The 17252-nt window shown below is 42.9% G+C and overlaps 1 protein-coding gene across 3 annotated transcripts in view; it reads right to left on the bottom strand.

The window, feature by feature from the left end:
• The window catches only part of SORL1 (sortilin related receptor 1), a 179622-nt gene that overhangs the window by 108522 nt on the left and 53848 nt on the right, over positions 1-17252 (bottom strand). For all 3 annotated transcript variants that reach the window (XM_015115975.3, XM_028834092.2, XM_077964539.1), the window contains 5 exons: positions 11299-11400; positions 10070-10239; positions 3679-3871; positions 1831-1948; positions 1545-1618 (listed from right to left, as the gene is read on the bottom strand). In XM_015115975.3, the coding sequence (XP_014971461.3) occupies positions 1545-1618; positions 1831-1948; positions 3679-3871; positions 10070-10239; positions 11299-11400 (657 nt within the window). The remainder of the gene's footprint in view (positions 1-1544; positions 1619-1830; positions 1949-3678; positions 3872-10069; positions 10240-11298; positions 11401-17252) is intronic.

The following is a 17252-nucleotide window of genomic DNA, read 5'->3' as shown; positions in this document are numbered from 1 at the left end:
GACTCAGATGCCCACTCACACAGATAAACTCACAATCTTTTCATCCCCCAGTTAGTTTTCTGCTATGTCCCAAAATAAGGTCTCTTATGCACTGGCTGCTTCTTGGCAGGCACAAGGCGTGTGTGGAGGGAGGCACTGACAGCTGCCCCAGTAATCGCCAGACGATACCACTTCACTGGAGGAGGAACAAGACACTGCTTTCTACCCAGAAGGAAATCACTTGCAGATGTGCAAATCCCAGATTACACCAACAGCAGAAGGCACAAACAAACCACAGGCCTATTCGCAGAGAAGAGGATACCCCATTTCAAAGGGAGCGTCCAGCTCCACGAAAGGGGAAGGCAGCTGCTTAATCTTCCCTTGGGAGCTGGACAAGGACAACCCGAAAATTCTCCTTCAAACTGTCTGCACTCTGACCACAATGGACCTAACAACCTGCCTCATCTCAACACATATTTGTGTTTGCCACATACAGTACACAGTGTCTGAGCCTCATCTCTCTCCTCGGGAGGGATGGTAAGCCCTGCCACAGTGAGAGAAGGCTTGCGACAGGCCTCTGTGAACTGCGAGGTGCCAAATGAATGTTGGTATTTTTATTACTGCTTTACATATTACCTATTCAAATATCAAGGTGAGCACGGTGCATTCCCAGTAAAGCACCACGTGGATGGGAACTATGTCTGCTAGCTCTTCTGAGGACTCCACATCACTCCTGACATGCTGCTTAGGCTGCCCAGCCTGCATGGCTGCTCAAAGACAACGTGCTCATCCTGTTAAGGGATCTACTGGGTTTCACCCTAGTGGCTCCCGGCATAATTAGAGGGTCACCCCTGAAAGCAACCCCCACAGAACGAGACCAAACACACGTCCTTGGCCTTAATCAATGATGGGACGCTGGAAACAACCTTTTTTTTTTTTTTTTTTTAACAAGTTTGGAAATTCTCTAATGCCCAAAGATGAAGATGAATTAGCATTTTGGAACTAGAGAACTAGCCCCGCCATAGGAATTGGTATAATCAGGATCGATACTAGTTATACAACCTTAAGGCAAAAACAGAGTCTACTTCCATAGCACAGAATGAGATGAAAGTGTCCACACAACACAGCCCAGCAAGGACTGGCTTCATTTCAATGTCAATAATATACAAAATAATAATAATAGCCGGTTTCAGGGCTGATACCACTACGTTGTAATTTGCTGATACATGCAGCATATATGCCCTGAGCCCCTACTCCATGCCAGGCACTCTTAGGTCCTCAGGATAAAGAAGTCAGTAAAACAGACACTGTCTTTGCCCTCATAGAACTCATAATCTTAGAACGTTTAGTAAAATTCACACATTTGCAAAGGTCTGTTTTTAATTTAAAGTAACTGTGGATACAAATCAGTGACTTCAGGTACCTGTCTTTACTTTATAGTCATTTCTGGCATTATTGGTCTCTGCCATGGACCATATGTGTCCCTGATATGCCAAGGCACAGTCTGCATTCTCACACAAACGGGAACCAGGGTGGAGGGGAGGGGATTGGGGGAGGGGGCTGACCTCTCGCCACCTGGCTCCAGCGCTGCTAGAGATGTACACGTTTGTCTTGCTAGCCAAGTTCTTTCCCACCGAACCTAAAATGCAAGAGAAATAATTATTTTTAATTTCAAGAGTATGTCAGATAATCACCTTGCCCAGCCAGAAATTCTGAGTAGTATCTAGCAACTAAGAATGCCTTCAAACCACAAAGAGTGGTTACTGCTGGAGAGGTGGGTGATCACTCTGCATCTGGCTGTGTATCACCAGACAGCCGAACCCCTTGTGAGAACAGGCAAGGCACACTTACCAGTGGCGATGATGAGGCCCGGAGCCGACTCCTTGGACAGGATGGGCATTCTCCGGAGCTGGAGGCTGAGGAGCTGACTGAGGCGCTGAGCCAGATGAAGGGAACAGCCCTGGGAAAGCTATACAAGCAACGTTTCAGGCAGTGTCAGCACGTAATACCATGCCTAGCGCTCCCTGTAAACCCTGTGGCCTGTGTGAAGGCACTGCAGCTGACACGGGGCAAGGAGGCCTGGCCCAGAGGAAACCAGACTCACAGCCCAGCTGTCCCCACACCCCCCAGACAGAGAGGATCATCTGGACCCACATAAATGTCCCATGGAAGAAGAGAACAATCACAACTTAGAAAGGCCTTCTGAGACTCTCAGGGAATAACAATTAGAAATCAGTGTCATCTCGAGTAGATGGGAAAGTCATCATCTCATCCTATCACTCAGAGATCCTCTCAAGTGACTCAGAACTAAAGAGAAATGAAATGATTTTGTCATATACACTTTCTAAGTCAGAGATGTATTTTAAATAAGATTCCAGCAATTCTGTCATAAGAAAGACCAAGAATCAGAGGTCATAAGTCTCATGGATAAGCTCCCCTGATGTACAGTATCAATGCGATATAAAAACCAAAGGACAGGCATTAAATTTTTTGCCATGTATTTTACATTTGCACAAAGGTGTACATATACAGGGCAAGGCTTCAAGTGATTCAGTCTGGCTTCCATCACTCATGTCCAGATTTTAGTAGCTCTGCAAGCAATCAGGACAACGCCTTTTGCCATATGGTCACACTCAGTTCTCCTGGTCAGAAGAGCTTGTTCAGTGTTACTTAGATGTGGCCAGGGTTCTGCACAGGAGAACTATGTGCTTATGTGGTTATAGTCAGGTAAAAATGGTAGCAAGGTTTGCTGGATTATTTGCTACTTATTTTTGTCACAAAAGGATCTCTAACAAGTATCTGTCTGGCTAGAGTCTCAGTTTGACCAATGAAAACTGGAACAAATTAGGCTGGGTGTCAAAGAAATATTTATTTGCTCACTCCTCTTTGTGACTCATGCTTTTCTGCCTGCAAGGAAGTCTATTCATTGAAAAGTTCCTGTTATCCTCAGGTAATCAGACTTATCCATTTCCTATGCATTCCTTCCACCACCTAAACTCAGAAGAAGAAACTGAAAGCTGATGAACTGTCCTGTAGTTCATAAATAAACTGCTCAGTCAGGGAAACAAAAAGCTGAATTTGAGTGATACCATTAATTCAATTTAACTAAAGCCTGACCCCCATAGCACACTCAAAAACACCCAAGTTCCAACCACCCCAGGATCTCACCAAGATGCTGTAGAAGACACTACTAAGGGAGGAGGAAGCACCCAGATATTTGTCTATATCTATTTATAGGCTGCCTCTTTCCAAAATTAGATTTGATGTGGTAAGCCAAGACCCATTGCTAAATAGAGAAGAAAAACCAAGAAGTAAATTCAAAGAAATGTTCCCAAGGGCCACAGATATATCATACAGGGGAGTGTCCACATAGCCCACCATGGACAAACAAAACTCAAAAATTCAAAAGACCAAGTAATGGTCTAACTAAACAAGTAGTACTAAAAGTGAATACTACTTTTTTTTTTTTTTTTTTTTTTTTTTCCTGAGTTGCTTCTGCCCAGAAGTGGTAGTGAGACCTTGGAGCAGAGTTTGGGAACTCCAAATGTAGCAACACAGATAAAAGTCTGCTCCATGTGATATTAATAGAATCCTATGTGATACTGTATTTTTTCAATTAATACTAGACATAGGAAACTACCACAGAGTAGGGCTCTTTCCCTTATATCAAAAAGCAAAACAAGATTAAAACATCAATACCTCACAATTGATTTTCTCTCCATATCCCGTGAAGGCTGGAGCCTGAAGAAATTCCCAGGTTCCCCCTTTGTCAAAGGTGATGACCGATCTCATGTTCTCCTCACTCATAGAACCATTAATCAGAGTAGCAATGTAGACTCCTTGCAATCCTTCCACTCGGTGGAAGTCAGCAAATGGCTCATTTGCAAAATACCTACAATATGAAAATAAACAGCTATGAACCTGAATTGGTATTTGCTTGTTATTATAAATAACATAAACCTTGACCATTTAAAAGTATACAATTTTGTGGCATTAAGCACATTCACAAAGGTGGGCAACTATCATTACTATCTAGTTCCAGAATATTTCATCATTCCAAAAGGAAACCTCATACCCACTGGCAGTCACTCTCCATTTCCTCTTCCCTTCCCAAGCCCTGGAAACCACTCATCTGCTCCATGGGTTTATGAATTGGCCTATCTGGATATTTTATATAAATGGAATCTACAATATGCGGTCTTTTGTATCTGGTTACTTTCACTTAGCATAATGCTTTCAAGGTTCATCCACGTTATAGCACATTGTTAGTACTTCATTCCTTTTTTTTTGGAGACAGGGTCTTACTGCTGCCCAGGCAGGAGTGCAGTGGTACGATCACGGTTCACTGCAGCCTCGACCTCCCAGACTCAGATGATCCTCAATGATCCTCCTACCTTAGCCTCCCAAGTACCTAGGACTACAGGTGTGTGCCACTACGCCCAGCTAATTTTTTAACTTTTTGCTAGAGATGGGGTTTCGCCATGTTGCCGAGGCTGGTCTCGAACTCTTTAGCTCAAGTGATCCACCTGCCTCGGCCTCCCAAAGTGCTGGGATTACAGGCGTGAGCCACCATGCCCAGCCTGGTAATTTGCTATTTTAAAAAATTGTTTCTTTTCAACTTTTAGGGCCAAAAGGCTTATCTGATCAACAATTCCTAACAGGGGGGTTAGAATGATGAATATAACATACAAAAGTTGACGTAAGAGTCACATCTATTACATCACTATCGAAATTGACTCCAAATCCTCCAGCGAGTCTTCAACAACAGAAATCATTAAGTCAGACCTACAAGACACTAATAACAGTGCTGAGGCTTAAAATTCAACCCAATCTGTAGGAACACAGCTCAGGGTTACACAGCCTCTCTCCAGGTACTTACAATCTAATTATCCAACACTCTGATCAGATAGAAGCCCACAAGGTCTTCTGTCAGGAAGCTCAGCAGAACCTGTCGGACTCCTTCCTGAAGAAACTGTACATACAGCAAGGATGGCTCTAGAAAGCTTGGGGTCATATTCTGAAGAGAATACGGCCTTCCCAGGCTTTATCTACTATGCTGATACCCTAATGCCACAGGAAAGTGGTTTTGTGCTAAAATGATACAAGCATTACAAATAGAGCGGATTTCTGAGAAATTGTAACCAGGGTTCTTACGTGGCTGTTAAGACTGGAAGCTTAACTGAGTGAGGTGGCTCACGTCTGTAATCCCAGCACTTTGGGAGGCCGAGGATGGGGAGATCACAAGGTCGAGGGATCGAGACCATCCTGGCCAACATAGTGAAACCCTGCCTCTATTGAAAATACAAAAATTAGCTGGGTGTGGTGGCACATGCCTGTAGTCCCAGCTACTTGGGAGGCTGAGGCAGGAGAAAAGCTTGAACCCAGGAGGCACAGGTTGCAGTGAGCCAAGATCGTGCCACTGCACTCCAGCCTGGGTGACAGAGCAAGACTCCATCTCAAAACAAAAGAAAAAGAAAAAAGACTGGAAGCTTGCCCTTTATTTCAGGGGTTCTGAGCCACTGGCTACACAATAAAGCAGAGAAACGCTGCCCTCCGTCATCCGTCTCCACACAATCTCTTCAGCTGGAGGACTGCCCTGCCACATCAGACAGAAAGACCCAAAAGACAACCTCTGAGGCAGGAAAAGGAACACTAGGAGCCCCACCAAAGCTGCTTCAGGCTGAGGGACTGAGCACAACGCTGAATGAAATGCTGGAGCTGAGACCAAATTCTCTGACATGCGGTTTCCTTAGGTCTAGTTCAGTTCTTTTTCAGGGGCCTCTTAGGAACCAGCTGAAGGTCTCTCCCTCTTTCTCTGTTGACCTCTGCTCTACCTCTCTGGGGGTTATCATCATAAACTGTCACCCCACCAGTTATGGGCTTCTTCTACATATCTGGGAGGTCTGAGTTTCTCTCATTTAGATGAGCCCTGTTTCTTTCCCGAGTCAGATTCCGGGAGTTTTATCTTTTACTTCTAGGCAGAAGCCTGTCTTCCTGTATCTCACATGCTCCTCCACCAGGAGTCCCAGCTCATCCTTTTCTTTCCCCCACTTGACCTGCCCTACAACAATTTGCCCCACCCTAAGCACTTTCTCTGAGAGTCCACTTTCTCCCATTTTATCCTCACTGGCCCTCCCCCAGGCACTTCTCCCCTTCTTCCCGGAGTACCCAGGGCCAAGGCTTACCAGGAAGCTCACCAGGTCTCCTACAGCCCCGCTCAGTGCAGAATCCACGCCCTGACAACACCCCCACCAACTGGGCCCGTGCCCCTCCCTAAGGTGACCCGCGGGCCTGACATCTCCTCAGCACATTAGTTCCTCCAAAGCATCCAACATCTAGCTAGTGCTTTCCATGAGACTCCCACCTGGCACATCCCACCAGGGCCAGGGTCATTCCCCAGAAAGAGCTCTTTCTCCATTTCTCTAAGTAAATCAGAAGCAGTTCCCACACACCATCCTTTCCTATTCAGTTCAAAGACTTGCTCATTTCACACACCAGTTTACTCTAAACCAGCCTGCCCACGTGATGTGCTAATTCACCTTTATCCCATTTCATCCGGCTGAGATCAAGATGCAGATGACAAAATGTCACTCAGCTGAGTACAACAGAACCTCTCTAGTCCTCAGATAAAATCTGAGAAGAATGAGAAAACTGAGTAGGACGTTGGTCTATGACTCTTGACGTGAATCTATTTCCAGTTTCTTCACTGGACTGTGCGCTCAGGCAAGGAGGGGAGGCCTTCATAACTCTGCAAAGGGCCATCGCTCTGGCTTCTGGCTCATACTCTGTCCCAGCATGAAACATTCACCCTGAATATCTGACACATGCGGAAGACAAGAAAATATTTAGCAAGCTGTGACTTTTCCATTTCATAACCAGGGGCTTTTAATGGTGAAAAAAGAAAGATTAAAGCGTCAGTGAGAGGTCTGAGGGACAGTGATTCACTATTTTAATTATTTAAAAAAGGAGACTATTATTCACCATTAAAATGAATGAGGCACTGATCTATGGTACCCATGGATGAACCCTGAAAACATTATGCTAAGTGAAAGAAGCCAGACACAGAAGGTCACATATTATTGTATGATTCCATTTATATGAAACACCCTATAAAATAGGGGAAAATCCACAGAGACAGAAATCAGACTGACAGCTGCCAGGGGCTGGGAGAAGGGGATAGTGGAGAGAAGCGACTTAATGGGCATGGGGTTTTCTTTTGGAGAAATGAGAAGGCCATGAAATTAAACAGAGGTGGCAGTGGCGCAAGATTGTAAATGTATCGAATGCCACCGAATTGCCTACTTTAAAATGATTAAGCTGATGTTACATACATTTCACCTCAATAAATATGTATTTTTTGGAGACAGAGTCTCGCTCTGTCGCCCAGGCTGGAGTGCAGTAGCGCGATCTCGGCTCACAGAATCCTCTGCCTCCCAGGTTCAAGCATTTCTCCTGCTTCAGCCTCCCGAGTAGCTGGGACTACAGGCGCACGCCACCACACCCGGCTAAGTTTTGCATATTTAGTAGAGATGGGATTTCACCATGTTAGCCAAGATGGTCTCGATCTCCTGACCTCCTGATCCACCCACCTTGGCCTCCCAAAGTGCTGGGATTACAGGCATGAGCCACCACACCCAGTCAATAAATAATTTTTTCAATAAAAAACGACAAGAACCAGCCTGAAGGAGGTAGGATCTGCCACTGACCAAACCAGGACAAGCTGAGCATCAAAACGAATCATGGCAGGAATGGTTTATAACACATTAAATAATAATTAATCCATGAGTCTGTGTCAGGGCAGGAAAGGAATAAAAGATGACAGCGCCTCCAAAAGAGAAGAAACAGGAAGTGGAAAAGCACCATCAGAGATCAGGTAGAAAGCTGGGCACGTGGATATCCAATAGGCCTCTCCAACCAGGTAAGTCCCAAACCAAGTTCGTGGTCTCCCCCTAATACTGCCCCTGCCCCAGATCTCCCTGACTCCCTGTGTGGCCGTCTCTTTACAGGCAGCTCAGGTGAAGCAGCAACAGTCCCCAGCTCCTCCTTCTTTCACACCCCTCGTTCCCATCCATCAACAAATCCCATTGGCTCTACTTTAAAAATATATTTAGGGTCTGACCATTTCGAGCATCTCTAGTGCCACCACCCTGGGTCCAGCCAACATCCATCCCTACTGGCCTGTATCTCTGCAATCCTTTCACAACTAGTCTTCCTGTTCCCGCCTTTGTCCCCTACAGTAGTCAAATTCCCACACAGCATTGAGGATAACTTCTGTAAAAGATAAGCCACATGAGGGCTCACTTATAATTATTTATAACACTATTCATTTATGTTTTACATTCTTTTCATTACATAATGCAATTCACAATTTTTTAATGGAAAAAAAAGAAAAGGTTAAATCAGATCATGTCCATCTCCCGGTCTAAACCTTCCATCTCATTTAGAAGGAAAAAACAGGATTGAGTGTGGTGGCTCATACCTGTAATCCCAGCACTTTGGGAGTCCGAGGCAGACAGATCACTTGAGGTTAGGAGTTTGAGATCAGCCTGGCCAACATGGTACTGTCTCTACTAAAAATATAAAAATTAGCCTGGCCTGGTGGCACACGCCTGTAATCCCAGCTACTTTTGAGGCTGAGGCAAGAGAATCACTTGAACCCAGGAAGCGGAGGCTGCAGTGACCCAAAATCACGCCACTGCATTCCAGCCTGGGCGACAGAGCGAGACTACATCTCAAAAACAAACAAACAAAAAAACAACAACCAAAAAGAAAAAAACAAAGCTCTTCACAAGCCCCTGAAGGCCCTATAGGATCTGAGCCCTGCTCTCTTAGGTACTGTTTCTTCCTTCTCTCTCCCTCTCTTCAGCCCTTCCAGCCACTCTGGCCTCCTCCCTGCTCCTAAAACACCAGTGCAGTCCAGCCTCAGAGTCACTGTGCTTCCTGTCTGCCCTGCTTGCAGTGCTACTCGCCCAGGGTTCTGCCTGGTTCCTTCCCTCATGTAATTCAGGCACCTGCTTAAATGTCCCCCTCCTGAAGCAGCCAGTAGAATAAAAGAACACCCTTGCAAACCCCCGTCCCCTGATCTTGCTTTATTTTTCTTTTCAACATGTTAGCAGGCAGATCACATACTTGCTTATGTTCTATCTTCCCCAACTAGAATATAAACTCCATGGAAGAGGGACTTTGTTCTGATACTTTATTGCTTCATACATTATTTTGTGGCTATACCTAGAACGCTCTGGCAGAGAGCAGCAGCATAATTGTGAATAAACTGACAATGGAATGAATTGCCCAGAAACAGTGGGCACAAAGGCATGCCCTCAGACCTGGCTGTCATGGCTGGAGAGCCAGACTCCATCCCAGACCAGTCAGCTTCATGCAGGAGACTCTTTCCAAGAGCAGAGGGGACTCTAACCACAGCCACACAGGTCACCCAAGTCTGGTTGTCAAACGACAAATCAGAATAAATGGTCCTGAAAGGATCTTAAGAACCAATTCATCCCTCCCAAACCCCAAGTCCTCCACCACCCCTTGATGGGTGTGGTGCTCATATATTGCTCACTGCTGGACTGCAAAACAGCTCTAAACACATGATTTACAGATAAAAGATCAATGACGTTGGCGCCTTTCCTTACAAAACACTGCAATTATCTCTAAAAAAAAAAAAAAGAAAAAAGAGTAATGACATCAATTAACCTGATCCACTGGCCGCATATGCCAGCTCTCACTGACTTGATATTTTCCAAGTGCTGTTTTTCAATGCTCAGAAACCACAAAACCAGAACACTGAGCAAAAGGAGCTCAAGGGATTGATTAACACAGTAGCTCTGACCCTAAATGTTACCTAGAGCTGTAGTTTCCAGACTTGGCTGCACATAAGAATCACCTAGGGTGCTTCTTAAAATCCTCATAACCTGGCCACACCCCAAACCCATCCCACGGTGATCCCCGGGCACGTGAGCCAGACATTGGATTTCTAAAACTTCCCGGGTGAATCCATATGTGCAGCTAATGCTGTAAACCACTGAACCAGAGAGAAGCTAATGGTTGTGTTGGCCTAAGAAGGCAGAAGGACTCACAGTCTCCTTACCTCACCAAGGTGTCACTGCCGGCCCCTCCTGGGCTGTAATAGAGCACGTTCTCCAAGGACAGGGAGAACTTCAGCCCCTCTGCCTCTGAGATGTATAAATTGGTACGGTTGTTACTGTGGCTGACACACACAAACACCTGGTCCTCGGAGGCATCTGCGATGTAATATTCCTTTGGAATCAGAAGTCAAAAAAGATATGTCAAAAAACAAATGTGCCCTGTGGGCTTTTTCTATACACACGGAAGCAATGACTTTCAAATGTCCTAGTGACGAATGTGTGCCTAAAGCCCACAGGAAGCTCCCTAACCTTGGCAAAGAAGCTTTGGCGACTTTCCCTTTGGAGAACCTGAGGCGGATCTGCAGCTTAGCGGGCCCCTTACTGGCAAACGGGGCACAAAATAACGGGCCACTGCACTGCACAAATGACCTACAAACCTCTTTCTGTTAATAATGTCTCCCTCATTTTCCCATGAGGCCTTTCATTCATGCAAAGTACAATATGGATTAATGCATTTCGCTTTATTTTCCCTAAGGTGACCAAAGGAAGGCAGAATCCATAGAAACTAGCAGAGAACTGGCAAGACGGTTCTCCATATGATCCCATTCGTTGGGTGGAAGGTAAGTCAGTGAGCTGCTTACCTTTCATCAAGCCAACTGCCAGTGTCAAGACGTTTCCCTGTGACCTCCTCTCTGTGGCAACTCCTCTAATGCCCCCATCCCATGCAGCTCTTTCCTATCCATCTTCATGTTATAAAGCTGCATATGTAAGCACTTGCTTACGTGTGGCTTCTTCTGCTGCTCAGTTCATAGTCTCTCCAACCTGTTTCTAAAAGGTGGGACCCAAATCCTATCCCCTGTTGGAACTCACCCCTTGCAAGCAATACAGCAGGTACTCAATAAAAAAAATTCCTATCATGCACAAACTTCCCATTGCTTCTGTACTGGCACGTTGCTCAGATGGCACTGACTCTGGCTCCAACCTCTCTCTGCCAGTGCTGCTCCACTTAAAGCAAACTAAGACCCTCCTTCAGCTCTGCTTCAGTGAAGTGGGAAACACAGACCACGATGGCCAAAGTGAAACTGCTCTCTCTAGAGACCTCTCTGGAAAGTGACTTCAGGGAGGCTCCATAAAATATCCACTCCAGCAGGCCATCCCTGCAACACCCTTCCTCTGACCTCTGCGTAAAGACAGTGACACTTCTCCCCAACCTCAAGCAGACCCCACTCACATTAATAGGATGTCTTGTGACAAACTGGGCTGCTCGCATGGGCTTCCGGCCAAAGGAGACCCAGAGCTGGACAGAAGACTGCTGTTGACTGCCCAAGAGATGCTGCCAAGGAAGAGGAGAAAAAAAAAATTAATGGTGCCACATTACAGTCATTCAAAAGCAGCAAAAATAAAAATAGAAGAACCAGATTCTTCCAGTTCTACTGGAAACACAAAATAGAGACTGATTGCAAATTCATATTTTTGCAGCGTCTGCCATCACTGGGCAGCTTGGGTTGTACTGCTTCATCTTAGATACCTGGTTTGCAACAGACACTAGATACTCCGTGGATATTAGATAAGGAAGGAAATGGTATGATGGTAGAACTTGGACTAGAGGAGGTTGTTGGAGGCTGCCAACACTTCAGTAGAGTAAGAGATAGAAAGAGGATTGTGTGATGAGGCTGAAGAAACAGGCAGGGAGGAGCCTACAGCCCCCAAACCACTAAAGGGTGAGATCAGCCACACACCATGCACACAAAACATGTTCTTTTCTTCTTTCTACTCCTATTTTTAGATTACAAGGATGCTGCAGTCACAAGGCTTTAATTTGCACCAAGACTTGAGAGAATATTCATTGATTCTGGTTTTCCATCTCTGAATAATCTCATTGAGGAAGGTCTTTTGCTAGAATATATATTCATTGGTAGAGTATTCAACATGATGTTGACCACATCACATTGCATTTTAGAGACTTTTAAGTCACAGCAAGAATCTTGGAAATGTGTATAAAAGCATCAGATTAAGAGCTAGCTCTACCAACTGAAAAAATGACAAAAATCTCTCTAGCTTTCAGTTTATTCATCTACAAAAGGAGAAGCTTATTTGGATCCAGACTTCCCTATAGATGGGTTTAAATGGTCCAGCAACCCTGTAAACACATATGCAAATTTTTTATATACACTTATTTATTTTGCTATGGAGGCTCCATACGTTTTATCAGATTCTCAAGAAAGTCCACAATTCCAAAAAAGATAAGAACTGTTACAGAGACTCTGTGTGGTTTCTTCCAGCTCTAAAAGAACACGGCCAGAAACTGAAGGCAAATGTTGCATATCTGTCAGGAAAGACACAGGGAGGCACACCCTCATGTGGACATAATCGTACAAATGACTATTAAACTTATTGAGATGTTGGGATTCCCAGCCAGAGGGGTTACTTTGGCTTCACTTATCCTTGACTAGGTTGCTGTTTATTATAGATATTAACTTCCTAAAGAGTAAGGAACATACCCATTTATTTTATCTGTAATATAACAACTCAGTACCCTGTGCTCACACATGCCCTATAAACACTGTGAGGACCCAGTTGATAAAGACAAAGTTACTTTTAATCCATTTGAGCAGCAGACATTCAAACTACCACTGAACAAATGGTTAAAAGTAGTTTGTTTTCAAGAAATCAGGTAAAGAGGTACAAAAGACTGCCCACCAAAATGGAAACCTGAAAACCATATTAATAGCTGTACTAAACATGGGGCTGTAGGAAATGATGGATCTATTAAAAACGTAAAAGCATATTAACTGAATGAGAAAACAATTCCCAGCAAAATTGTTACATATAAATTCCAAAAGCCCTCATTAAGCTGATAAAATGTTATGACTATGTCAGATGATTAGTTTCAGTCAGCCTATATACACACATTTTTGTGAATATATAGAGGAACATATCAATGAAATATACATTTTTATGCTTTGTTTTTTACTACTTCCAACTGTCAGTAAAACTTTAAAAAGAGTGATTTCTCAATGACACCCAGGCTCATCATTAGTTAAAAATACTTAACAATTGCTGCTGCAAGGCCTGAGTATTAAGAATATATTTCACAGGTCAGTCTTACCTCATAAATGCAAAAATCACAGAATACTACAATCATCGAACCAAAAATAATCTCAAAATGCATTGATCCCACTTCCTTCTTGGAGAATTATTCCTAAACCTGGACAATTCAGGTTCATTCTTAATGCATTTTTAAAGAGTTATTATATTGGTTTACTGCCACCAAGAAATATATTAACAATTAAGCTATGGTACACTAGTGATTGTAAGATGTATTGTAAGGCTCTGAGATTTTTCTTAATAAACCGTAGGTTTTGGGTTGGTTTGTTTTTTATCTCTATTATTATAAAAGCAAATCATACTCATGGAAAACATCCAACAGCACAGATGAGTACAAGGTAAATGCAGAAGCTCTGCTCTGACCTCCACATCCCTCCTCCCACTCTACCCTGCAGAGTGCCCAGTGGCTAACAGCTCTTGTGCATCCTTTCAGAAATACACTGTGCCACCACACACAAGCATACTTACATAGTGACAGACACTGCTACATCTACTCTCAACACCCATTATCCCTTTCCTTCCGAGCACTGGGACCCTGACAACATCCAGGATAAATGACTGCACTTCTCTACCATTTTTGCAGCTATGGCTAGTCATGTGATTAAGTACTAGTCAATAAGATTAAAAACAGAAGTCTTGTGTTGGATTTCTAGGAAGGCTGCTTAAATAGATGGAATTGGTGGGAAGAGGTCCTACTTGCTGTCTTTCCTTATTCTTCCTAACTGCAATAAGGACTTGAAGGCTAGTGTGGACGTCTTGAACCACGAGGTAATCTTGAGAATGGAAATCATTAGTCAGGATGGTAGAAGGTTAAGACAGATATCTGGGTTCCCAAGAACATCAGGACACCAACATACCAGCCCAAGACAGCCTACCTCCAGGCAGCGAGGGGGAGAAAACTAAACTCCTGACTTGGTTAAGCAACTTTTCTTTCTAGTCTATTACCAGCAACCTAACACAATTCTAAACTGACACAGGCAATTTAATTTTTCACATATAATTTGGATCATGATATAAATGCTGTTTTATTACTTAACTTTTTCCATTAACAGTATATCTTACTGTCCCACAATTTAACATTTTATCACTGGCAATGTATCTTAGACATCTTTCCACTTAACAGCTATTGGTAAGCATTTGGGTTATTTCCAAAAACATTTCTTAAACACACACGCGCACACACGTATATATTTATCACTTTTTCAGAACTGCACAATACTGTTGGTAGGATGCATTCTTAGAGAAGAATTCTTAAGTCAAAATTTGTATTTTTGATAGCTATCATGAAATGGCCCTCCTGAAAAGCTGTACCAGCTAACACATCCACAAACACACATACCTTCATCAACTACTAGGAATGATTTAAATGTTTTAATCTAAGTCAATCCTATAGAGTCTGAGAATTTATAAGAAGTTTTTTTTTTGGTTTTTTTTTTTTTCATTTCTGATAATTAAAAATAAATTTGGCCAGGCACAGTGGCTCACTCCTGTAATCCCAGCACTTTGGGAGGCCAAGGTGGGCAGATCACGACGTCAAGAGATCAAAACCATCCTGGCCAATATGGTGAAACCCCGTCTCTACTAAAAATACAAAAATTAGCTAGGCATAGTGGAGTATGCCTATAGTCCCAGCTACTCGGGAGGCTGAGACAGGAGAATCACCTGAACCCGGGAGGCGGAGGTTGCAGTGAGCCGAGATCATGCCACTGCACTCTAGCCTGGCGACAGAGAAAGACTCCATCTCAGAAAAAAATAAATAAATAAACAAATAAATCCATCTAGGTATGCAAATAACCTGAATTTCCCTTTATATTTGAGATTGTGTTAAGAGCAGAAAGAAATGGAGGAGGATCAAGAAGAGGAGAAAGGAACTAAATAAAGGATACTCTTATCAAGTAAAGGCCAAAGGATACTGCAATGAGCTATCCCACTGAAAGTTGCATGGCAGCTCAGCTAGAGAAAATGCGTAAAGAACTAAGCCCTCCCAGGGCATGTGGAAGCACAGGGTCACTAGTTCAGAAGCACCAGAGCCATGGGTCACATCCTCCCTTGAAGCAGCAACAAAGCTTCAGCAAAACATCCTCATCCACATTAATGCTGTTTACAAAAAAAAAAAAAATCATAAATAAAACATAGCTAAAATCCGACATCTGGGATATTCCAGGGGGTAAAAAGGAGTGAGTAGATAGCTAAGGAGAGGTTGGCAAACGTGGGTAAGTAATATTGAAGCTGAATGAGGGCACATGGGGAGGTCATGTCAGCATTAACTGTTCTTTCGTGTAGGTTGGAAAATGCCTATAATAAAGTTTACAAAGTTAATATTAATTGGAAGCATTTCTAGGAACTCTAAAAACATACTCATCCATAAAAGCAAGAGAAACACTGACAAAAATCTTCAAAATCAACTTTTTCACAATTCTGCAAATGAAATAAAGAGTCGCAAAAATTCAAGGCACATTTATTCAAGAACAATGGCTGAATCTTGGCAAAAATAGCCAGCTTTGTGATGTTTTCATTTGCCCTAATCCCATCCCCCTCTCTCTAGCTCTGTGGTAGCCTTGGAAACCCACAGCCTCACATCTACAATAGCTGTGAAAAACAGCAGCCTAGCAGCCACTGGAGAGGACAGAATAGGTCTGGAGTTCCCAAAAAGCCTGACCTGTCTGGGGGCTCACAGGAAAGCTGCATTATCAGCACTTGTCCTTATATAGCCTGACTTGGTTCATGATATAGACAACCTTATAGCCAGCCAAGGTATTTACTGAAAACAGTGAATAAAAACTAGCAAATGCTTATCATCATAACTGCTGAAGACAGTATTACCAATTGGGAATGAAAAGAGGCTAACTAAAAAGCTTAAAAGGAAAAACTGGGGAAGAAGATGCCCTTAGGAGACTTCAATAAGCTCTAGAATATTCCTGGGACTCCACAAAGTCAAGCACATAAGAGCTGTGAGTATGCTCAAGAAAGAAATTAACAGGGTCTAATCTCTTACCTCCAGCTAATCTTGAAGCTCTACATAAGCAGGAAGTGAAGGCTAGGACAGAGTTGTAAACTCCCTGCCAAAGCATTGAAGGTATACCCAAACACACACCCAGAGGCCATTAGCAAAGGCTGAGGGACTTAGTGGTTCAAAGTGTTTAAGAAAATCTCTGTCTTATCATTAGCTGACCAATAAGCTAAATTATGAGATACTTCAGTAGCAATAACAATAAAGAACACAAACTTGAGAGCAGTATAGGAAACTCCCTGAACAACAAAACCAACAACAACAAAAACAGCAACAACAACAAATAGCAACAACACAAAACCCTGAGGAGGGGGTGTCAGTGGTGTGGAGCTGCCACACCATTTAAAATGTCCGGTTTTCAATAAAAAAATCACAGGACAAGCGAAGAAACAGCAAAGTATAGCCTATACACAGGCAAAAAGAGTAGTCAGTAGAAACTGTCCTTAAAAGCTCAGACATTAGACTAAGTAAAAAAACAAAATTCAATAAGCTATCATAAATATGTTCAAAGGACTAAAAGAAATCATATATAAAGTATGAAAGGACAGTATGAGAACAATGCCTCATCAAATAGAGAATATCAATAAAGAAATAAAAAAATTAAAAAAGAAAAACAAGCAAAAAGAAATTTGGGAGTTGAAAAGTATAATAAATCAAAAGAAAAATTTAGTAGAGGCGTTCAACAGCAGATTTGAACCAGGAAAATAAAAAAGCAGTGAACTTTAAGACATGTCAATTGTGATATCTTAGTCTGACCAAAAAAAAAAAAAAATGTTAAAAATAAACAGAGCCTAAAAGAACCAGTAAACACCATCAAGTATCCTGACATACAAATTACTGAAGTCATTGATGAGATGACAGAATAAAGGAGAAAGAATATTTAAAGAAATAATGGCACAAAACTCCCCAAATTTGATGAAAAACATAAATCCAGTAAGCTCAATGAATTCCTAAAAGGATAAACTCAGAGACCCATACCCAGGCACACCATAGTAAAACTGCTGAAAGCCAAAGATAAAGAAACTTGGAAAGCAGCAAAAGAAAAATGACTCATCTTATGTAAGGAG

The sequence above is a fragment of the Macaca mulatta genome, chromosome 14 (genome assembly GCF_049350105.2).
Source record: "Macaca mulatta isolate MMU2019108-1 chromosome 14, T2T-MMU8v2.0, whole genome shotgun sequence".
Lineage (NCBI taxonomy): Eukaryota > Metazoa > Chordata > Mammalia > Primates > Cercopithecidae > Macaca > Macaca mulatta.
Note: the sequence above shows the minus strand (reverse complement) of the source record. Positions and strands in the feature narration are given on the sequence as shown.